Genomic DNA, 23,668 nt, shown 5'->3' on the forward strand with positions numbered 1-23,668 from the left:
TCCTCTTTTCCAAGTGTTATTTTACTTTATTTTCGTGTACAAATGCATTGGCTAGCATTTTCACAACGATGCTCTGTAATTGTGATAATCCTTGTCTGGTTTTTAACTCGAATTCTTCTAATGTTTTATCATTAAGCATGAAGCTGAGGGGTGTGTGTGTGTGTGTGTGTGTGTGTGTGTGTTATCTTATTAACCCATTTTTATTAGAAGTGGATCCTGAATTTCATCAAATGCTGTCTAGTATGCTCTGTATTGATCACATTATTTTTTCTCCTTTGACTTCTTAATGTAGGAGAGTATAGATTTTCTGGTATTGAAATACTGCCTTCCTGCAGTGAATCCCACTTGATCATGGAGTAGTATTCTTTAATGTGCACTTGGATTTTATCTGAATTCTTGCCTCAATATTTATCTGTGTATTGGTTGCTTGTATTATGATTATAATTATTGTTTTTAAGCAAGCTTTGCTATTTGTGTTAACACTGGCTGTGGAAATACATTGATGAAACTCTTAAGACTCTAGGCTTTGAACCAGTTTCAAAAATACCTGATTTAATGATTCTTTGAAGGCTCTCTTGTGATTGGGCTGGTTCTTTGTCTCTTTCCTAGTCTTTCATTCGTATGGTTTCTTCTTGGATTAATTTTGGTAATACATGTTTCTAGACAATCATCCGTTGCACTTAGGTTTGCAAGTATTACTATGAGTTGTATAGAGTAATTTCTTTATTTTCATTTACATTTGTGAATATTTTCTGCTTCTTATCCTTAATTCTCTGTATTTGTGCCTCACCCACCCCCCACACACCTTTTTTCTTATTAGGCTAGCTAGAAGTTTTAATTTTATACAAGATTAAAATTTTTAAGCTTATTTATTTTGAGGGGGGTGGGGGGGGGACTGTGCATGGGGCAGGGGCAGAGAGAGGCTCCCTGCTGTCAGGGCTCCATCCCATGAATCATGAGATAATGATCTGAGCTGAAATCAAGAGTCAGACACTTAACCGAGTGAGCCATCCAGGTGCCCCAACAGTATTAGATTTTTAAAAATTGTGGTTATATGGTCAGTTTTATTGTTTTTTTAAATTTAATTCTTGGTTTTCTGTCTTTATCTTAATTAAATCATTTTTTTTCTACTTTTCTTCCTTCTTTTTTTTACTTGCATTGGATGTTTAATTCATTTAGTACTATTTCTTGGTTCTTATAAGAATTATTATTTCTTGATTCACAATTTTTATAGAACTATGAAATGTCCTCTAAGTACAGCTTTTACCAAATTCCATATTTTATATACATAACATTTTTAAAGTCACATTCTGTAGTTGAGTTTTTATTTCTGGTTAATCCGGAAGTTGTTTAGGAGAATGTTAAAAAGAATTTTCCAAGTGTGTTTGGAAGTTTTTGTCCTTCCACCCTCTCCCAGTTTTATTGCATTGTAAGTAGAAGTGATGGACTTTTTTTCTGTTTGTCATTTATTATCTCCTAATTCTGACATGATAGTCTCTTGTAAACCTCCATGGGTGTTTGAAAATCTTTGTAATGCCCCACAGTTGCTTGAAATGAAAATGTGTTTTCTGTGTCCAGGATATAGAATTTGGAATGTGTCTCTGAACTTAATTCTATTAATTCTCTTCTTAGTTGTCTTTCTTCATTTAATCTATTAAGTGCATATGCCTATTCCTTCTTATTTGTTGCCATTTTCTTTATTTATTTGGTGATGTTAGGGAGTGTAAATGTTCATGATAAATCTTCATGGTGGATTGTACTTTTTTACATTATTAAGTGTTTTTCTTTTTGCAATGATTATTTATTTTCCGTTACTGAGAATATATTCTCCTTCTTACCCTTAATTTCTGTAAAAATTAAAGATAGGCTTAAAAGCTTTTTTGTGAGTTTAACTTTGAATAATATTTATCATGATCTCTACTTTTCCTTTTCTTGATGTGTCTTTTACATCATTACTACTTTCAAACTTTTTTGTCTTTTTTAGTTTATGTGTCTCTTATAGACCAAGTGGAATAAGAGTTTATTTTTTAATCTACTCGGGATATTTTCCATAGGAGGATTTGTCCAGCTTGCTCTTATTGCTATAACATATACACTTGATTCTAGTTAATTTAATTACTAGTATATTTCTGTGCCATTTCTTTTGACTTCTGTCTTTTACTACATGGTCTGTGTTCTCTTTGATTAAGTTCCCAACTCTTTGAGTAAGTTCCCAACTAACTTTGCAACCATGTTTAAAAGTAGTAAGAAAGCATTTTCTTACTTTAATATAGAAAATTAAAATCTATATAGTCTGTATTTTTATTACTAATTAAATTTAAAAAAAAATTTTTTTTAACGTTTTATTTATTTTTGAGACAGGGAGAGACAGAGCATGAACAGGGGAGGGTCAGAGAGAGGGAGACACAGAATCTGAAACAGGCTCCAGGCTCTGAGCTGTCAGCACAGAGCCCGACGCGGGGCTCGAACTCACGGACCGCGAGATCATGACCTGAGCCGAAGTCGGCCGCTTAACCGACTGAGCCACCCAGGTGCCCCACTAATTAAATTTTTAATTTTAATGTGCTTTATATCTTTACTGGGAGATTTATTATCTTCAGAAGGAAGCAATATCGAGTATTTTTATATGTTCTACTATGAAAGTTGAGGATATTCTTCCACTTATATGTATCCTCTAATGTCTTCCTCTTTGTTTCCACTATTATCCTTGAGGATTTTATTTCCCTGGCTCAGTTGGTTAAGCCTCCGACTTCAGCTCAGGTCATGATCTCACAGACTGTGGGTTCAAGCCCTGTGTCAGGCTCTATGCTGACAGCTCGGAGCCTGGAGCCTGTTTTGGATTCTGTGTCCCCCTCTACCTGCCCCTCCCTGGTGCTCGCTCTCTCTCTCTCTCTCTCTCTCTCCCTTTCTCAAAAATAAATAAACATTAAAAACATTTTTTAAAAAGGATTTTTCCCAATTCTATTTAATTTTATTGTTATTCTATGGAATAATTTATTGTTATTGTAGTTATTGCATTGAAGGGATTATAATCTTGTTTTGCAATTATTATTAATTACTCAGTCTTAGTTCTGGATGTAAGAGGACTCAGTGCTCACATCCTCTGTTTACCTCTACATTCCATATTCTTGAGATTTCAATTTTGAATTTTCTCTTGGTTGGATATCTTCCATCACTGAGTAGATATTGAAGGAGAGTTATTAGTAAGTGCTGCATTCCTTGACTGCTGATTGAAAATGCTTTCTTACTACTTTTAAACATGGTTGCAAAGTTAGTTGGGAACTTACTCAACATGCTCCTCTCTCTTTCTCAATCAAGCCTCTGTAGACATCCCTTCACTTCTCTGTCATTGAATGTTCCTGTCACAAAGTCCACACTTTCCCCCGTATAATTGACCAATATTAAAATATCTTGATTTTATAGCTTCCATTGTTTATCTTTGAAATTCTGTAACTACCAGGATGTCTCAATTTTGATGATTCTCTGTTACATTTTCCCCAAACCACAGATATTTCTTTATTTCAACAAAATTATTTTCTATCACAGATTCGAGTGTATGTTGTTTTGCTCTGTTTTGTTTTGCTGTCTACTTCTAGAATACCTTTTATCTGTATGTTGGATCTCTGTTTTCAAACCTTCTTATCTGTCATCTTCTCTACCTGCTTTCATCTACTTGTCCTTTTTCTCTGTGCTTTGTGTAGGTTTTTGAAGACTGTTTTCCACATCATCAACTTTGTTTTTGGTTTGTGGATTTGTCTTTTACTACTTTAATATATTTATTGGTTCTTCAATGATACTATTTTTGTTGTCAGTTTCTTTCTTCAATTGCCAGCTCCTCTTTCATCTCATTCTGATGTCTTATCATCTTATCTTTGATCTCTTCTTTTATAGTATCTCTGTTAATTGTTGTGTGTAATTTTCATCTGTGCCCTGTTCTTTCAAAATAGATTATTCATTGGTCTTTTCCATACTGTTTCTCTCTCTCTCTCTCTCTCTTTCTCTCTCTTTTTAAACCTCAGTTCATTTTTTTCTAATTTATCTCTGATTGGAACATAACTGTCTGAACCTGCTCTTGGCCCCCAAGTAGGAAAGGTAATATCTCTTTAAATTTTCTCCTTAAGTCCTGCTGAATTCTGTGTTCAGAGCCTGAGTTTAGGTCTTGATGGGTCGTTTTAACTTCTATACCCCTTGAGTAGTCTGCTGTGGTCCTCTGGTTAGGTTCCTGGGCAAGACACAGTTGGTAAATTTTATCTCTGAATTCTATGAATCTAAGCTTTAAGTCCTGCTTTTGATTTGAGGGCCCCATTGATCTGTCATTTTGGTGTTGCCAAACTTTTTTTTTTCCTTTGTTTATGTTGTCCTCTTTTTTTCCCTTCAGCCAAGCCTTTGTTTGCAATTTAAGACAATTAGCCACCATTTTTTTCTGGGAGTCCCTTGGTTAGCTTAAAGCACACATCCTTCCTTTGAGGGATTTCCAAACACATCTGTGTTTTCAGATGTTGATTCTTACTGCAGATTTAGCCCTGTACTCTAGCTTTAGTGCGAAATCAAATAACCACTCCAAGTTTGGAGGTGTTTCCTAATAAGATTTTGTTTATCCCGAAAGCCTCCTATCATGGAAGAGTCTAGGGTTTTGAGGATTTACTGAGCTCTTAGTATTTTCTGGATAAAGTACTCCACAATTTTTTCCTTTGTGGATCGCCACATCCCTCTCTACAAATATCAAGGACATCATGTCATGAACTGTTCGGAAGTTTTTAAGGGAGATGAACATCAATCTGAGCATTGTATTGGCCACAATATTCACTGTTTCAAAGACAGGAACTCTGCCTCTTAATGTGCCCTTAATAGCTTCTGATGCTAGATTCCTCAACTTAGTCTTTTCCCACTAATTGCCAAAAAAGAAGTGAAATATTTGTAAACATTGGTCCTCTCTTAGGCTCTTGGAAGACTCTATAGCTATTATTGTATTCATTCAATCAACGGCATTTATTAGTAAGGTTCCCCGTCCATTGGAGAAGGACCATTGTAGAGTTGGTCTCAGGGATGGTTTCATACAGGAAGAAGGATTTGAGCTTAATCTTAAGACTTGAGTGAGCCTCAGAATCACCCCGAGGGCTTATTAAAATACAGATTGCTGGGCCACCCCCAGAGTTTCTGACACATTAAGTCTGGAGAGGAGTGTGAAAACTTGCATTTCTAACAAGTTCTTTGGTGATGCTGAGGCTGGGCTGGGTCTAGGAACCCCACTTTGAGAATCATTGTCCTAAGTAATGGGAATTACTTGGACCTTCAAAATGTGTGTAACAGTATTGAAAGGAAATCATGAAAAAACTTAGACATCTCAGTTTCTTCTTGATCTCTAAGCCATTCTCTTCATTACAATAAGCGACCTTTTGTACGAGACACTTTATGGAGAATATTTAAAAAGTTAAAGATGATTCCCAGCCTTTCTGATACATTAGCTTTTTTTTTTTTAATTTTTTTTTTAACGTTTATTTATTTTTGAGACAGAGAGAGACAGAGCATGAATGGGGGAGGGTCAGAGAGAGGGAGACACAGAATCCGAAACAGGCTCCAGGCTCTGAGCTGTCAGCACAGAGCCTGACGCGGGGCTCGAACTCCCGGACCGTGAGAGCATGACCTGAGCTGAAGTCGGCCGCCCAACCGACTGAGCCACCCAGGGGCCCCTACATTAGCTTTTTTAATATCCAATACAGGAGTATAGATGTCTACTAGGAATATAGATAAATAGATGACAAATACGTGCATACGTATATATGTAAATGTGGTAAAATATTCCACGTTGTGGCTGGTTTCAGAATATAATATATAACTTGAAGTAAAATCTGGTATCAACAATGTTCTGGAATTATTGGTCCAAGCCACCACTAGATGTGCTATGAGAAGACTGGCTTCCTTGCCAGCCATTTGTCAGACTGACTGTTCTTCTCCTTCCCATTTTAAAAGAACTGACCCTGATATTTCCAGATACCCTTAAGACTCATTCAGCCAGCCTCTTCAGTGACTTTGTTGGCAGTGCACATTTTCCATAAGAAACAAGACGATGTTCCTCATGGGGTAGATTTGGCAGGCATAAAGCTACTACGTAACCTTGTTCTGATTCCATGAGGTTGGATTCTGAAGAAAGATAATTCAGTGTTATAGCTCTTGTTCTTCTGTGTATACCTTTGTCAGCAACTTTCGGTCTTCCAAATGTGTTTCCAAAGTAGGAACACACTGTTTGCATGCCTAAGAAGGTCTTTGAACAGTCAAACTGCAGACTATGGATTTTGCACCTTTTCAGTTACTCTCCTGAGTGTAGAATTCAGAACAGAGGAAACACTGGAGGTTATTCTGGAGACTGCCTTCCCAGTGAATGAAAGCTCTTGTTAGTGAGAATATATGGGGCATGGCATGGACTTTAAGTGTGAATAGCTATTAACAAACTGAGTAACATTTATAGAGTGCCTTTACTCAAACTTTCAAATGATGGAATTCAAAAGATGTATTTTTTTTTTTTCTGGCTTCCGAGAATTTGTGTTTTATAAGCCTTGTGCAGATTATTTTTTGTGAGAGCTTAGTTTCCCTATCTAAAAAGTGAAGACATTGGACCAGGTTGAACTATCTGTTCTTTAAGATCCCCTCTCTAGTGGACATTATGAGCCTAGAGGTTATTAACTTCTTAGAGTGAATTCTTCAATTTGACTTAAGGAAGGCACGAGTAATATATTGTTTCAATATTTTCAGGGAAACAAAGGAGAGGAAATTCTGCTCCTACCTAATTTTGTTATACTTCCCTCCACTGAAAATGTTTATATAGTTTTGAGCTATAGGGGAGAATTTTTCCTCAGGCTTTCTAGAATCTTTGCAAACAAGAATTAAAAATTTTTTTTTGTGGAGGGAAGGCAACCAAGTAGTCTCAAGAATAGCCCCAGGTGATGATGCCAAGTGTCACATCAGTTCAGCGGAGCTTAACAGTGTTATAATTATATGGGTGGAATGATGCAGCCAGAGCACTTTCCCTATGGATGATGAGGAAAAGAATGATGGTCACTTACTCAAATCAGGGATAAGGGAAGGCTTAGAAATCCTTGTACCCCAGTAGGCAGCTAATTATCATGATGTGGCTTCTTGAGTTTCATGCATGAGTTGGAGTGGGGGAGAAGTATTGCGTGAAGTTTTGTTCTTTTGGTCATGGAAGGTTCTCTGGAATTGCTTAGGTTGTTAAAAGTTTGGCTATCGGTTGGTACCACTGGCGAATCTTCTCCTGGGAAGTAGGCATGTATACATGCATGCATACCGTAAATCTCATCAGGACCAGACCTGTGATGGGCCCTGGGGGTATAAGAACCAAAGGAACACATTACTTGTCCTCGGAAGAGTGATTTTGACTAGTCTGGGGCCCAATCACTTTGAAAGAAGATAATTTTACATATTAAAGAGGAGAAAATGTGCATCGTGTTTTCCACAGAAATTTTAGTTGGAGGCCACATGTTAAGTGTTGAATTTGACCCTGTTAATGACATTGACCCCTTATGCTCAAAGCTCATGGGATCATCAACAGTGCAAGGGCCTTATCACTAAAGAAAGGTGGCCCAGTCACTTACCTTTTTTTAAAGTTTTTTTTTTTTAATGTTTATTTTTGACGAGAGAGAGACAGAGAGAGAGGGAGAGAATGAGTTGGGGAGGGAGAGAGAGAGAAGGGGACAGAGGTTCAGAAGCAGGCTCTGGGCTGACAGCAGTGAGCCCGATGTGGGGCTCAGACTCCCAAACCGTGAGATCGTGACCTGAGCTGAAGTTGGACGCTCAATCAACTGAGCCACCAGGCACCCCACACTCATCTTAATCATACATTTTTCTTGAGAAATTTTTAGTAAAATACCCAAATCAGAAAAAAAAAAAAACTATAAAAACTTGTGATCTATGACCTGAAGGCTACCTAGGTCATTTAGAACCATAGCATCATAAAATCTTTGTGCTGGGAGAGAATTTGCTGATCATCTCGGTCAGAGATACCCCAGGCAGGACCCCATTGGAAAGATTACAAAAGCAGGTGGGTTATATACAAAGACTGAAAATAACACAGACCTCTTGTCACAAGGTTTCCAACCTCTCCACTATTGACATTTTGGACCAGATTGTTCTTTTGTGGTGGGGAAAATCCTTGGCATCTACCCATTAGATGCCAGTTGCACCCCACCCTCCAGTTGTGAGAATCAAAAATGTCTGTCAATACTGCCAAATACTCTTGGACTGGGGTTTTTGATGGTGGTGGTGGAGGAGTGGGGGAGGGAGGCAAAATTGCCCCTGGTTGGGACCACCGCTGCTCTGTGATAACATGGGGTTAGTAAAAGAATATAACTCCCATGACTAATCTTTTAATGTTTGGTTGGAATCTTATCCTTCAGAATCTCTGATTCTTCCATTCATTCAACACATTTGCTGAACCCGTTGTGTGAGCTGTCCCCAGTGCTGAAGATACCAGTATGAATAGACAGGAATGGACTTGCTCTCAGGGTGCTTATGTTCTAGAGGAGGGAGACAGACCACAAATAGGTAATCATGTCAACAGTGAAGGAAGTAAAGCAGCGGAATGTGATAGAAAGTGAGTGTGGTGAGCATTGTGGAGAGGGGGCTCACTTTCATGGGGGTCAAATGTTAGGTAGACAAATGCTAGAGTTGTCAGGGAATGCCTCTTGGAGGATAGAACTTCAGTGATGAGGAGTCAGCCATACAAAACTGGACGTTTATTTTCTGGATAGTAATAAAAGTAAAAGAGTGAATTAAGTCAAAAAAAGTCTTTCAGAGATGAGAAGGAAAATTTATACAACCCTCCCTTTTTGTATAATCTGATTTCTTCATTTAGCAAAATGCCCAAGTAAAGGCTTTGAAAGACTTGCTTAAGGTGAAGGTGGCAGGCAGAGTTCTCACACCTGCTGGGAACAAATTCTTTTACTTGCTGGATAGGCATTTCTGTATTATCTTTTTTTTTCTTTCTATCTTTTTTTTTTTTTTTTTTTTTTTTTTAAGAGCAGCCCAATAGTGAGTAAGCTGAAAAAACCAAATTTGTTGGGCAAAAATGAGATTTATTATTAAGGTTTTATGGAATGTGGGGCTTGGCTGAGTACTGGTGCACTCTTGTGTTTTCACATGGTGATAAATCCTACTCTTGGGTTTGGCAAACAAATGTCTTAACTTTCTGTTTAGAAGTTCTTGAGGGGTAGTGATTTTTAGGAGTAAACTTACTTGCTGAAAGTTGATTGGAGATTACAAGGGAAAAGAAATTGCTTGCCTATCATTTTTTTTTAAAAAAACATTACTAATTCCTGGTATTTGCCAGTTCCATACAGAAACACATACTGTGTGTTTCCTATTATAAGATTCTATCAATTTGTTGGAACAACCAATGAATATGAATGGGTCATTTGGTTAGTTTACTAAGGAGGAAGGACAGCAGCCTCTGATAGCTTCTGCTATATAGGTGGAGGCTAAGAAGGGGGAAAAAAGGCAGCTCACAGTGTCCTTGGGTAGGAGGATCTCGAAGTGTTCATGATCCACACAAGCCCAGCCATTGTTTATCTTTCTAGAAAGCAATCTGCTTAGGGCTTTCATCCTGATGGGGTAGTTAGATCAGGAAGCAGGGTTTGGAGAAAGACAGACAGACCCAAGTGTCAGGCTTGTATAGTCAGTTTTGTCGGATATAAGAAGTTAGGCTGGGAAGGTCATTGCAGTGCTTTGGATCTGGCCCTTGTGTGCCATACTGGTATGAGCAAACTTGGACAAATTCGCATGTAAAAGAAGCGACTTGTCTGAATTTTGTGAGCAAACCATATACATAAGGCAATGAATGAGTCTCTGAGGCATTAGATTGGGATTCTTGTGGGCTTTTCCCCAAATAAAAGAGTTCTTGCAGCAAAGCTTTCTTCTACCCTCCACAAGTCAACAGCCATACCCCAGTTTTTGGTTTTGATTTGTTTTTCTCTGAGTGGTAATAGAGAACAAGGTGAATTGTTAAAATGGTTTCTAGAGCCATTCACTGAAACTGTGGAATTTAGACTTTGTGTGGTTGGCCAGACCTTCTGTGCCAGAAACAGTTACGGCCATGAAGGCATACCCAACGCCTGAGGTCAGTCAAGCTTTCAAACCCACAGAGGAGGTACTCGATGCATGGGTTGGTCTTTCCTGAGGTGCAAGATGAGTTTTACTGCAGCTTCTGCTTACTCTGCGTCTTAATCAGTTCTGTAATGAAGACCCAGCAGCATATCTGCAACTTCCCTTTAATTTTACAATTTTTATAATGAGAGTTCTTGTAGTGTGAAAAGTGTCTGTAGAAACCCAGCCAGCATTCTGAAGAGTCTATAAAGGAACACCGTGATTTTCTGTCTCTGCCGTTTGGGTGAGGACTGGCTCTCCAGGAGAGAAATCCGTTATCTCTTGTTCTCAGTGCGGGGGCAAGAGTGGCTTCAAAGTTTCCAAGGAACTTCCTGATGGGCCCATGACATTTCAGAGAATTCATTCAACACCGAGAATGGCTTTCCGTCATGTGGAAGAACAAGATGAGCTGAGATCGTGTTTGTCACGGTTGTGTTTTGAGAATTTTAGTGTGAGGAGGCGTCTTGGTTTGTTTTGTTTCTCAAGGAGAATATTGTCAGGACACTTCTCAGAATTAGAGTTATCTAGCGAACTGCAGGTCCCCCTTCACAGACAATGAAGTCTAAAGCTACTGAGATACCACCCTGCTTCCTCCCTTTCTTTTCTAGTCCCTTCTCTCCTCTTTTATCTCCTTGTTCAAATCACACGCTTCCTTTTCTAAGGACAGGAGAGCTGGCAGGCTGCCGATTGGCCTGTTGGCCTCAATTAGCCTTATATCATTGCAAAGGAATGCATGAATTCTCCAGAAGGTATGTACTATCTCTTTCTGTGTTAGACACTCACTACCTGCTTTCATAACAGGTCACTCAGCCAGAATTGCTTCTTATTTACATATCTGACAGTTTTTTAGTCATTTAGATTGTATCCCTAGATGCTCATCTCATTTTAATGATGATCCCAAAGGTGTCTGTTATGAAATATTACTCAACATGTCCGGTGATACTTGCAAACTTTACACAGAACAAAGCTGAAGCGAGAGATACCCTGAAACGTACCATCGTGGGCCAGAGATTGAGTGGGCTATTCATCTGCAGATTGCCTGCTTCAGACTTGCGCTCATGTGCGAGGTCCACAGATGGACCGGGCTGACCACACAGAACAGAGGCTACGTACATTGGCAGGACTCAGGGTCTCATGGTATTTCTCTGCTACTATTTAAATTCAGTATCATATTGGGGGTTACATATGTGATTGCAAATTAATCCTTTCTCTTCTGAAAATTTGGTTTTGAAGAACAGCTGTGTCTCCCTTCTGAATTCCTTAATTATTTATCCTCCCTGATATGTTAAACCTTTCATTAGTGTGGTGAATTGCCAAGAGTACACAGAACTGCTTAGATCATGTAGCAAACAGTATAAACATTTGATAGGACATTTGAAGACACCACATGGTGAGCCAGGATCTATGGTAGTACCGAATGCTGTGGGATCGATGGAGGTAGTTTGTTGTCAGAAGTTCTTTGTTGGTTTATTTTGTGGGCTTATTTATTTATTTTTAACTAGAACATGGGAGGAGTACATAAATCATTTGGACTTACTTGGAAGGTGCTGATTCTGCTCTAATAGACAGAGTCCCTGTTAAATTTGGAGGGCACACACCCATCTCTGAGGTCAAATTAAATCAGTAAAATTAATTATTACACACACACACACACACACACACACAGATTCCATATTTGTATTTGTCAGTTTGATCCTATCACTACTGTTCTCGGTCCTGAAAGGAAGTTTTACGTCAATTTCTCAGTCCAGTCCTGTTTGTAAAGATGCTTTAAAAGATTTTTAAATTACTAGAACTCCCACTTTGACCACGACAAGGGTAAATGATAAGTAGTGATGTAGAATACGCCTTGCTTTAAGAACAGCAGCCCACATTCTCAAGTGGATGAATTAGTGGTTTCCCCCCATTTTTCAGCCTAAGCATGAAAGTCCTTCCTTCCTACCAAACCATGGTAGTGCCGGGGCTCATAATTAGAAATGTTAATGTCCTGACACATGCCATAGCTCCTTGACCTCATTGTATCAGCCTTTTCTGATCTGCAAATGTATTTGTGGAATGATCTTTAGGTTCTTGATGTTTCTGTTTTTCTAGCTGAACTATTCCAGAGTTTATGCATTCCACTACCAGGCCTTGGATAATTGGTTTTTCCATTCATTGGAAAGTAAGAGAAGCACAAACAACAGGTGCTAACTAAAACCTTTCATCAGACTTGAGATTCCGGAGAACTGGGGAGCTCAGTGCCTTATAAATGAAACTAGGTTTCTGGAGTGGACAGAGGAAAAGCACCTTATGGTGTCTCTGGTTCTATTTCTCAAAGGCTTTGAAGGTTATAATTAGTTGCTACTGAATCCCCGTGGCTGTGGTGCCTCACAGCTTTATTTCTGGTCAACAGTCCTTCATCAGAGAACAGGTTTGATCTGGGTAAGGCCTGCACATGTTAGTTTGGGCACTTCCTGGAGACAGTTGGGATTTTGACTTGAAGACCATGTTTCTGCTCCTGGGCCATGCAGGCCTAGGGAAGCGTGTTCGTCAAGCTGCCCTGGGCGAGGGTTGATGGTCACCTGGGTTGGAAGAACACTGTGAGCCATCAAAGATGCCTCCCCCTCTCCAGGTATGTCTGGGCCATGAGCCGGAAGGACACACAGTCAAGCTGTGGGAATGCTGCCCCCTTTCGCCTTCGCGGAGGCATGATGTATCCCTGGGGTTCTGAGCACAGAAAGTGGGTGGGCAGGCAGTGTAATTGACGGAGCAACTCCCTCTCCCCATTCTCCTGTGTGTATTCCAAATCCTGAGCAAGATCTCTGGGTTTTCTTTAAATATGTCTTTAGGAGTTTATCAGATATGGAAATTTGGATTTAGGGTTTCTCATCCAAACCCCACCTTTTGAAATCCCTAAACTAGAAATGTAAATGGAACAAAACCAGTCACCAATAACAAGTAGTACTGAAGAGTAATGAATAATTAGAATGGTCTAGGGGCTTCGTGCGTGTTGAGAGGATTAATCACTTAGGCACTAGGTTATTCGAGAATGAATCCATGTTACCAGGGCGGCTTTCATCGAGGGTGGTGTTAGGGTCTAGTCATTGACACCCGTTTGACCTTGAGGGGCCTGGAAATCCTGCATTGGGGGCAGGAGATGGAGGGGCTTGTTTGATTTGTAGATTCACCCCAGGACCTTCTGAAATGGCATTTCTTTTTAGTTAGTTCTGAAGCTTCCTCTTTTGCTTTTGCTTTTGCTGATTGGGTCAGTGAGGAAAAAAAAAAAAAGTATTGCTAATCTCATTATGACTGTGTTTTTAAATGAAGTAAGTAGGTAGGAGATCAGGGCTTTTAGCTTTAAATCATCATTTTGTAGCAGATCAGTGTCTAGTTTAGTGTTTCAGTATTGCTCCTCTTGCTGGGTGGATGAAACAGGCAGATACGCAGAGCTAACTTCTCATCTCTTTCCTTGTTGTTGGTTTCTCAGAGGATTACCATCTGCTGTGAAAACATAGTCTGGTTGATGGATGGGTCATCCTCACGTCCGGCTCTCTTTGTCTGTGTGCCTCCCCCATTCCCTTCTTCTCCTCCTGCTCTCACTTCTTGCACGTGTGCGTGCCCTCCGTCTCATAAGCACATCAAGTTTCTGTTTCTTTTGATTGTTTAGGCCCTGCTGGAAATTTCTGTTTTCTTCTGTCAGCGTCTTCAGGAGAAATGTGTACACAAAGGCAAAATGGCTTTCAAAGGAGGCTCCGTCCTCATTTCCGTGCGTGATGCAGACATCAGATTGAGGGCCATTCAGCTGTACCTGACGCTGGTTCTCTCGGCAGCCTGGAGATTAACCTCTTCTAAGGCTCTGAGCTATTTTTGAGGTAGAGACTGCAACAACATTAAAGCTAGAACCCATTAGGAAATCACTTTCATCATCTCTTCTTTTTCCAAATCAGTGGGTTTTTTTTTTTTTTTTTCTGATCTCCTAACCCTTTAATCTCCTTTGTAGCAGAACAAGGAGGCTGTTGGTTTGTGTTTGCATCCAGCGAAGTTAGAATCCTTGATAACAGCTTCAGAAGACACCAAGATATTAAGAGAACTGCACAGAGAGATGAATTTCATCTCCGGGTGGATGACTCAATGCTGAAGGTGCCCTCCTTTCCTTGTGCAGGACCAGAATTTTTGTTGATGTTGTGCAAACCAGTCTCAAAATTTCCGAAAGACACACAGCAGAAAGCCTTTTGTTGCATTATTTCTAAAGGCTTGAAGTTTTGAAGGGAAGAGATTTTGTTTTCCTCTCTGGCTACACAATGGAGCTTTCAGAGAACCTCTTTTAAAAGGAATAGCTACAGCCTTTGTGTTGAAGGGTGTGTCTGTTGGCAGGGTCTGCTGATGCAGACAGACTGGCTGGTGATTAACAAAGGTCATTAGACTTTGGAATCTGGCAAGCAGAGTCGGATGGTATGTCTTCTGTGTGTGGAAGGACGACTCCCAAGAAGCCAAGGCATTCTGGAGGTCCCCCCAACCCACCCCCAAATCCTCCTGTGGAACAGGGTCTGGTCCAGGATATCGTCCTGCAATTACCAGTGCTCTGCTGGGACTAACGAACAAGCTTATCAATCATGGGATAAAAGAACCTTCCGAGATCTTGGTGAATGACATTTGAGGAGGAGAAAGGTGCTGCCTTTCGGAAAGCAATGAAAACAGTTCATTCTTTGTTGGGAGGAGAAGAGCATAGGAGGAGCCCAGCCTGTTCTTCTACTGCTCATTTCTGATTGTCAGCCTAGCAGAATCCCAGAGAAGCCATGTTGTGCACGGAGGAGAAGCTCTGAGCTAAAATGGCTGCTCCTTAAAGCTCAGAGGACTAGGGCAGCTTAGTGAGTCTTAGAGCTTCAGTGACGCAGGAGCTCATATCTCTTGAAAGTGTGATAAACACATTCAGCAGAGCTGTGGCTTGTTTGGCTGAGATGAAAGGGCTAGGCTTGGGGGATGGGGAGTGCACACTGGATGATCTGCTTTTTTCTGTGAAGTGTTCTAAATGCAGGAGTCGTCTGCACCATGGAAAAATTTGTTTTCAGGTCTAATGGACTGTGCGAAAGGAGAAGTGGGGTGGGGCCTCAGTGACTGCTGTAATTTGATCCAGAGCTGATAGCAACCTCTTCCACACAATTTGGGTTGGTGCTTAGGCATAAAAGCTTGTGTATCTGGAATATTGAGACTTAGTTAGCTGAAAAGACTCTGGTGCACAGTTCAGTGTTTATTGAAAAAGGATAAATTGCTGGGTGAAAGAAGAGGAGGTAAATATCTGTGTCTCACTCTGCAAGCTCAGTCTGTCCAGAGCTCGACTTGCCAGAAGTTATTTTAGCAGGCTATCAGCAGGAGCATTCTTTCATAGAAAATCCGCCCGCAATGGCTCCTTTCTCCACGTTGACATATCACTAGACTTTGTTCCCCCTGCAGAAACAATTTACCTTTTGCCAGAAAAGTGTAGAAGCTTGCTGTACAATAAAAGTATAGAGAGATTTGGCTACAGCTTTAGTTCTTGGACATCTGGTTCTAGATTACGGTGATTCAGTAGAGTTTGCGGTGAGCCCAATGAAGTTAACTCACCGATTAAGATAATAACCGGGTATCTCAACTCAAGGTATATATTAAGATAGGGCAAACTGCACCTTCTAATACATTTTTAACTTCTTAATGGTGAGCCTTTCCATTGAATTAATGTGAAGCCATCTATGTCTTTCAGTCACACAGTGAATACCAGAATGAAGGGAGCCGGGCAAGTTTTGCTTGACTCTACATCAGGTTCACAGTTTTTTGCGTTCAAGCATACGCTTCATGTTTGTGAAGGAGAGAAGTGGGAAAAGAGAAAGTCATGACTTAGAAGCCCCTCTTCAAAACTGTGTCTGTTACCTTAATGTAAATCGAGGTACCAAGGTGCGACTTTAAACTAGAAACTGGATTGTCATATAAAGTTGGTTGTTTGAGAATCTCATGAGAAATACTTTATGACCTAATTAGATTGGAGAAGCTGTTAGGTTATAATTGGTAGGTAGTAAAAAGCAAAATAACCATTTAGCTTATGAAACACACACACACACGACTGAACTGTTTGGGGAAAGGAGGAAAGAGGTGTACCCCAATATCAGTTAAGGTATTCAAATGATAAAAGGTATAATAAAAGCTCTCTCTACCACCACTCCAAGACTTCAATACTGTTTCACCATTTGGTGGTGAAATGTGTTAGAATATTAAAACAGCTAATGAAGATTGAGGGGCGCCTGGGTGGCTCAGTTGGTTAAGTGGCCGACTTCGGCTCAGGTCGTGATCTCACGGTCCGTGGGTTCGAGCCCCGTGTCGGGCTCTGTGCTGACAGCTCAGAGCCTGGAGCCTGCTTCCGATTCTGTGTCTCCCTCTCTCTGACCCTCCCCCGTTCATGCTCTGTCTCTCTCTGTCTCAAAAATAAATAAATGTTAAAAAAAAAAAAATTTAAAAACAGCTAATGAAGATTGAAATTTGTCCTTTCTTCTGTACAGACAATCCTCTTTACTTCTGAGAAGGGTCTAGTTCAAAAGAAAAATGGGTCCAAGCCAGAATCAAAGTCAGTATTGACTTACCAAGAAATTTGAATTCAGTCAAGAAATTCAGAAACTACTGAAATGGTTAGACTTTTAAGGGTTTCCTTGACAAATGGCATTTCAAGATACGTTTATTATATCAAACTGGAAAATGTTTATTTGGGCTTTCCCCCCTTCTTTGAAGTTACAGAGTCAAGGACATTGTCCCTATTATCTCTGGTTGCGTGTCTTTGGCCAGTGTTCCAACTGGCAGAGTTCAGTAACGGAAATCTGCCGATGTTAGAATTTTTTCCGTTAATGGACTTGTAGCCCCATCAACTTGGGATATGCAGTTAGTGCATTTCTTAAGAGGCTTTGTTCTGTCACAGGTTCCTAATGTGAGAAGGTAGGCCCAGATCATGGAGGTGCTTCAGTGCGATGGCTGTGACTTCAGAGCCCCGTCTTATGAAGATCTCAAGGCGCACATTCAGGATGTCCACACGGCATTTCTGCAGCCAACTGATGTTGCTGAAGACAATGCTAACGAGCCACGATCCGGGTCCATGAATGCCAGTAATCAGACAGAGGTGGAGTATTCCTCTATAAAGGACGAATTTGCGATCGCAGAGGATTTATCAGGTAAATCTTGAAGAATCTCGGCATATCCGATTTATTTCATGGTGCTCATCTACTTTTAGCCTGTAGCCATGGTTCTTGATATGTGTGGCTTTGTCAAAGTTTATTGCTCCTTGGGAGCCATTTTTGTGGTCTGGGCATCATGTTTCTCTTCTGGAGCATCCTAGGTTATTGCCCTTTCAGCTTCTTTATGTTTCTCAGTTCCCTTTCGATTTGGAGGACAAGAGAGTGTCTGGTAAAATTCTAGAATGAATATCGCAGCGTGTGGAACTTGTGTTTTTATAGCTATAGGGAACATTAATGGCCATGAGGTGAGTATTGTTCCTAAAGCCAAACGCTGTATCTTCACCTGCGAGAAGCAATATGTCTAGTTCATCAGTGCTTCGTTAATACTCTTCAGGGCCTCATCTCGAGACGTTAGGCCTTTTGAATGTGATGTTTATTGATGAAGAATAACTGAAAAGAAAAATTGATTTGCATGATGGAATTTCTTAATTCTCTTTCGTTTGCTTTTCTGTTCTCATTTACCTTCTGCTTTCTCTCTAGGTCAAAATGCAACCGCACTGGGGACCGGAAGCTACTATGGCCACAGTCCAGGATATTACGGTCAGCATATTGCCCCTAATCCCAAACCAACAAACAAGTTTTTTCAATGCAAGTTCTGCGTCCGCTACTTCAGGTCAAAAAACCTCCTCATCGAACACACAAGGAAGGTCCACGGAGCTCAAGCTGAAGGGAGTTCGGCAGGACCCCCTGTTCCCGGATCCTTAAATTATAATATCATGATGCACGAGGGATTTGGAAAGGTCTTCTCTTGCCAGTTTTGCACATACAAGTCACCGAGGAGGGCAAGAATCATTAAGCATCAGAAAATGTATCACAAAAACAACTTGAAGGAGACCACGGCTCCCCTCCCTGCCCCTGCTCCAATGCCAGACCCCGTGGTCCCACCCGTGTCTCTGCAGGACCCCTGCAAAGAACTGCCGGCAGAGGTCGTGGAGCGCAGCATCTTGGAGTCTATGGTCAAGCCTTTGACCAAGTCTCGAGGCAACTTTTGCTGTGAGTGGTGCAGCTACCAGACCCCCCGCCGGGAACGCTGGTGCGACCACATGATGAAGAAGCATCGCAGTATGGTCAAGATCCTCTCCAGCCTCAGACAGCAGCAAGAAGGGACGAACCTCCCCGAAGTGCAGAACAAAAGCGCCCCCAGCCCCACTTCCAATTCCACCTATCTGTCCATGAATGCTGCCAGCCGGGAGATGCCCAGCGCTAACGTCTCCAACTTCCGCGGCTCCATCAGTAACTCCATCATGAGACCCAATTCCTCGTCCGCTTCCAAGTTTTCACCCGTGTCTTACCCGCAGATGAAGCCGAAGTCCCCTCACAACTCTGGCCTGGTTAACTTGGCGGAGAGATCGCGTTACGGGATGGCTGACATGACCAACTCCTCTGCCGACCTGGAAACTAACAGCATGCTGAATGACTCCAGTTCTGATGAGGAGTTGAACGAAATAGACAGCGAGAATGGCTTAAATGCCATGGATCACCAGACTTCCGGCATGTCTGCGGAGCAGCTGATGGGCTCAGATGGCAACAAATTGTTGGAGACCAAGGGGATTCCGTTCCGAAGGTTCATGAATAGGTTCCAGTGCCCCTTTTGTCCTTTCCTCACTATGCATCGACGCAGCATCTCCCGTCACATAGAAAACATCCACTTGTCCGGAAAGACTGCCGTCTATAAATGTGACGAGTGTCCGTTTACTTGCAAGAGCTCGTTAAAACTCGGCGCTCACAAACAGTGTCACACGGGTACAGCGTCAGATTGGGATGCCGTGAATTCCCAGAGTGAGAGCATGTCTTCTTCGCTGAATGAAGGTGTGGTGTCTTACGAGGGCTCGAGCATCAACGGGAGGAAGTCGGGAGTCCTGCTGGATCCCTTGCAGCAGCAACAGCCACCGCCGCCGCCGCCGCCGCCACCGCCGCCTCCGTCCCAGCCGCAGCCACCGCAGCTACAGCCGCCGCACCAGGTACCGGCACAGCCGCAGCCCCAGCCCGCACCGACGCAGCAGCCGCAGCCTCCCGTGCCAGCCCCGCCCCTGCACCCTTACAAGTGCACCATGTGTAGTTACTCCACCACGACTCTGAAAGGGCTGCGAGTCCATCAGCAGCACAAACACTCGTTCTGCGACAACTTGCCAAAATTCGAGGGGCAGCCCTCAAGCCTGCCACTGGAAAGCGAGACAGACAGCCACCCCTCTTCCAGCAACACTGTGAAGAAAAGCCAGACCTCAATTCTTGGGTTGTCCTCCAAGAACAATTTTGTAGCTAAGGCCTCCCGGAAGCTCGCCAATGACTTTCCCCTCGACTTATCGCCCGTGAAGAAGAGAACTAGGATTGACGAGATAGCCAGCAACCTGCAGAGCAAAATTAACCAAACGAAGCAGCAGGAGGACGCGGTGATCAACGTGGAGGACGACGAGGAGGAAGAGGACGACAACGAAGTGGAGATAGAGGTGGAGTTGGACAGGGAGGAAGAGCCGACGGAGCCAGTCCTGGAGGTGGCCACTTCCTTCTCGGCCCAGCAGATCTGGGCGAGAGATGCCGGGGAGCCCCAGAAGGAGCCCAACTTCAGAAGCGTCACCCACGATTACAACGCCACCAACGGCGCGGAGATTGAGCTCACCCTGTCTGAAGACGAAGAGGATTATTACGGCTCCTCAACAAACATGAAAGATCACCAGGTTGCCAACACCGCTCTGCTGAACACCCAGACTCCTATCTACGGAACCGAGCACAATAGCGAGAACGCAGACTTTGGTGACTCCGGAAGGCTTTACTATTGCAAACACTGTGACTTTAACAACAAATCTGCCCGGAGCGTCAGCACCCACTACCAACGAATGCACCCGTACATTAAATTCAGCTTTAGGTACATCTTGGACCCCAACGATCACAGTGCAGTGTACAGGTGCCTGGAATGCTACATCGATTACACCAACTTTGAAGACCTGCAGCAGCACTACGGCGAACACCACCCAGAAGCCATGAATGTACTCAACTTCGACCATTCGGACCTGATCTACCGGTGTCGGTTTTGCTCCTACACGAGCCCGAATGTCCGAAGCCTGATGCCACATTACCAAAGAATGCATCCCACGGTGAAGATTAACAACGCGATGATATTTTCCAGCTACGTCGTGGAGCAGCAGGAAGGGCTGAGTACGGAATCCCAGACGCTGAGGGAGATTCTGAATTCGGCCCCCAAGAGCATGGCGACTTCCACTCCCGTGGCTCGCGGTGGCGGTCTGCCAGCTACATTTAATAAAAGCACTCCTTCAAAGACCTTTACTCCAGAATGTGAAAATCAGAAGGACCCCTCAGTTAACACTGTTGTCGTTTACGATTGTGACGTTTGCTCGTTCGCAAGCCCCAACATGCATTCTGTCTTGGTTCATTATCAGAAGAAACACCCTGAAGAAAAGGCTTCCTACTTTAGGATCCAGAAAACCATGCGAATGGTGTCTGTGGACAGGGGCTCTGCCCTTTCTCAATTATCATTTGAGGTGGGTGCTCCAATGTCTCCCAAAATGTCCAACATGGGTTCCCCACCCCCCCCACAACCCCCGCCACCAGACCTCAGTACTGAGCTTTACTACTGCAAACACTGTTCCTACAGCAATCGGTCAGTTGTGGGAGTGCTTGTCCACTACCAGAAAAGACACCCAGAAATAAAGGTTACTGCCAAATATATCAGACAGGCTCCTCCCACAGCTGCAATGATGAGAGGGTCCGAGGGGCCCCAAGGCTCCCCCCGGCCACCCGCCCCCATGCAACAGCTGAACCGAAGCAGCTCTGAGAGAGACGGCCCTCCTGTGGAGAATGAGATGTTCTTTTGCCAGCACTGTGATTACGGGAACCGGACGGTCAAAGGTGTACTCATTCACTATCAGAAGAAGCACCGAGACTTCAAGGCCAACGCGGACGTGATCCGGCAACACACGGCCACCATCCGAAGCCTCTGTGACCGCAACCAGAAGAAGCCTGCCAGCTGTGTGCTTGTCGCCCCCTCTGCCGTGGAGCGGGACAAAACCAAACTGCGAGCACTCAAGTGTAGGCAGTGCTCGTATACCTCCCCCTACTTCTATGCACTGAGGAAGCATATCAAGAAAGACCACCCTGCCCTGAAGGCCACAGTCACGTCCATCATGCGGTGGGCATTTCTAGACGGCTCGATAGAAGCTGGCTACCACTGCGAGTGGTGCATCTACTCCCACACAGAGCCCAGCGGTTTGCTCCTACATTACCAGAGGAGGCATCCGGAGCACTATGTTGACTATACTTACATGGCTACCAAACTCTGGGCTGGGCCCGACCCATCCCCTCCCTCTCTCACCATGCCCGCCGAAGCCAAAACGTACAGATGCCGAGACTGTGTTTTCGAGGCCATGTCCATCTGGGACATCACCAATCACTACCAAGCATTCCATCCCTGGGCCATGAACGGTGACGAGTCGGTGCTGCTGGATATCATCAAGGAGAAAGACGCCGTCGAGAATGTCATCCCTCCGTCCGAAGAGCTGGTGGGCCCCGTGAATTGTGACAACAGTATGCCCGCTCCGCTCCCCGAGCAGGACGCCGAATGCCCGGAGGACGCCCGGCTTTCCCCTGAGAAAAGCATCCAGCTGGCCTCCGCCAACCCTGCCATATCGTCCACCCCATACCAGTGCACTGTGTGCCAGTCCGAGTATAACAACCTGCACGGCCTCCTCACCCACTATGGGAAGAAGCACCCTGGCATGAAGGTGAAGGCTGCCGACTTCGCCCAGGACATCGACATCAACCCGGGCGCCGTCTACAAATGCAGGCATTGCCCGTACATCAACACCCGCATCCACGGCGTCCTGACCCATTACCAGAAGCGACACCCGGCCATCAAGGTGACCGCCGAGGACTTCGTGCACGACGTGGAGCAGTCCGCCGACATCGCCCAGAACGACGTGGAGGAGACGAGCAGGATCTTCAAGCAAGGCTACGGCGCCTACCGCTGCAAACTGTGTCCGTACACGCACGGCACCTTGGAGAAGCTCAAAATCCACTACGAGAAGTATCACAACCAGCCTGAATTTGATGTGTTTTCCCAGTCGCCCCCGAAGCTGCCAGTCTCCCTCGAGCCCGAGATGACCACTGAGGTGAGCCCCTCCCAGGTGTCCGTCACCGAGGAGGAGGTGGGAGAGGAGCCCATGTCCACGTCTCACTTCTCTACCTCGCACCTGGTCTCCCACACGGTGTTCCGCTGCCAGCTGTGCAAGTACTTCTGCTCCACGAGGAAGGGCATTGCCAGGCACTACCGCATCAAGCACAACAACGTGCGAGCCCAGCCCGAGGGCAAGAACAACCTCTTCAAGTGCGCCCTGTGCGCCTACACCAACCCCATCCGCAAAGGGCTGGCGGCCCACTACCAGAAGCGCCACGACATCGACGCCTATTACACGCACTGCCTGGCGGCCTCCAGGACCATCAGCGACAAGCCCAACAAGGTGATCATCCCGTCCCCGCCCAAGGACGACTCCCCGCAGCTCAGCGAGGAGCTCCGGCGGGCCGTGGAGAAGAAGAAGTGCTCCCTGTGCTCCTTCCAGTCCTTCAGCAAGAAGGGCATCGTGTCCCATTACATGAAGCGCCACCCGGGGGTGTTCCCCAAGAAGCAGCACGCCAGCAAGCTGGGCGGCTACTTCACCGCCGTCTATGCCGACGAGCACGAGAAGCCGCTGCTGATGGAAGAGGAGGAGAGAGGCAGCTTCGAGAAAGCCGAGGTGGAGGGAGGCGAGGCCCAGGAGATCGAGTGGCTCCCGTTCCGCTGCGTCAAGTGCTTCAAGCTGTCTTTCAGCACGGCGGAGCTGCTGTGTATGCATTACACTGACCACCACAGTCGGGACCTGAAGAGGGACTTCGTCATTCTGGGCAGCGGCCCCCGCTTGCAGAGCCCCGCCTACCAGTGTAAGCACTGTGATAGCAAACTGCAAAGCACAGCGGAGCTGACCTCACACTTGAACATTCACAATGAGGAATTCCAGAAGCGTGCCAAACGTCAGGAGAGGAGGAAACAGCTTTTGAGCAAGCAGAAATATGCAGATGGTGCTTTTGCAGATTTCAAACAAGAGAGGGTAAGGATATGTTTTGATTTCCCTTCCCCCAGGAGGCCTCTCATCACTGGTGCCCACATGCACTTCTTCGTTGCCAGCCAGACTGCTACAGGCTTCCTAGTGACTTAGCTTGCCAGAGAGCTCAATAAGTCAATTAAACGTTTCGAGCCTGATTATCCCCCATTCTGTGCTCACCCTTCCCCACGGCCT

The 23,668-nt window shown here is 44.0% G+C and overlaps 1 protein-coding gene across 4 annotated transcripts in view; it reads left to right on the plus strand.

Annotated features, from left to right (window-relative positions):
• Window positions 1-23,668, plus strand: part of ZNF462 (zinc finger protein 462) — a 138,583-nt gene that overhangs the window by 39,203 nt on the left and 75,712 nt on the right. For 3 of the 4 annotated variants that reach the window (XR_007457019.1, XM_049627499.1, XM_049627473.1), the window contains exons 2-3: window positions 17,072-17,321; window positions 17,865-23,479. Coding sequence is in view for 3 of the 4 variants with exons in the window: in XM_049627499.1 (XP_049483456.1) it covers window positions 17,102-17,321; window positions 17,865-23,479 (5,835 nt within the window). In the remaining variant the exon portion in view is untranslated. Of the gene's footprint in view, window positions 1-14,748; window positions 17,322-17,864; window positions 23,480-23,668 lie in introns of those variants that run through there. The other variant, XM_049627484.1, reaches the window with a different exon arrangement.

Source organism: Panthera uncia, chromosome D4, assembly GCF_023721935.1.
Source record: "Panthera uncia isolate 11264 chromosome D4, Puncia_PCG_1.0, whole genome shotgun sequence".
Classification (NCBI taxonomy): domain Eukaryota; kingdom Metazoa; phylum Chordata; class Mammalia; order Carnivora; family Felidae; genus Panthera; species Panthera uncia.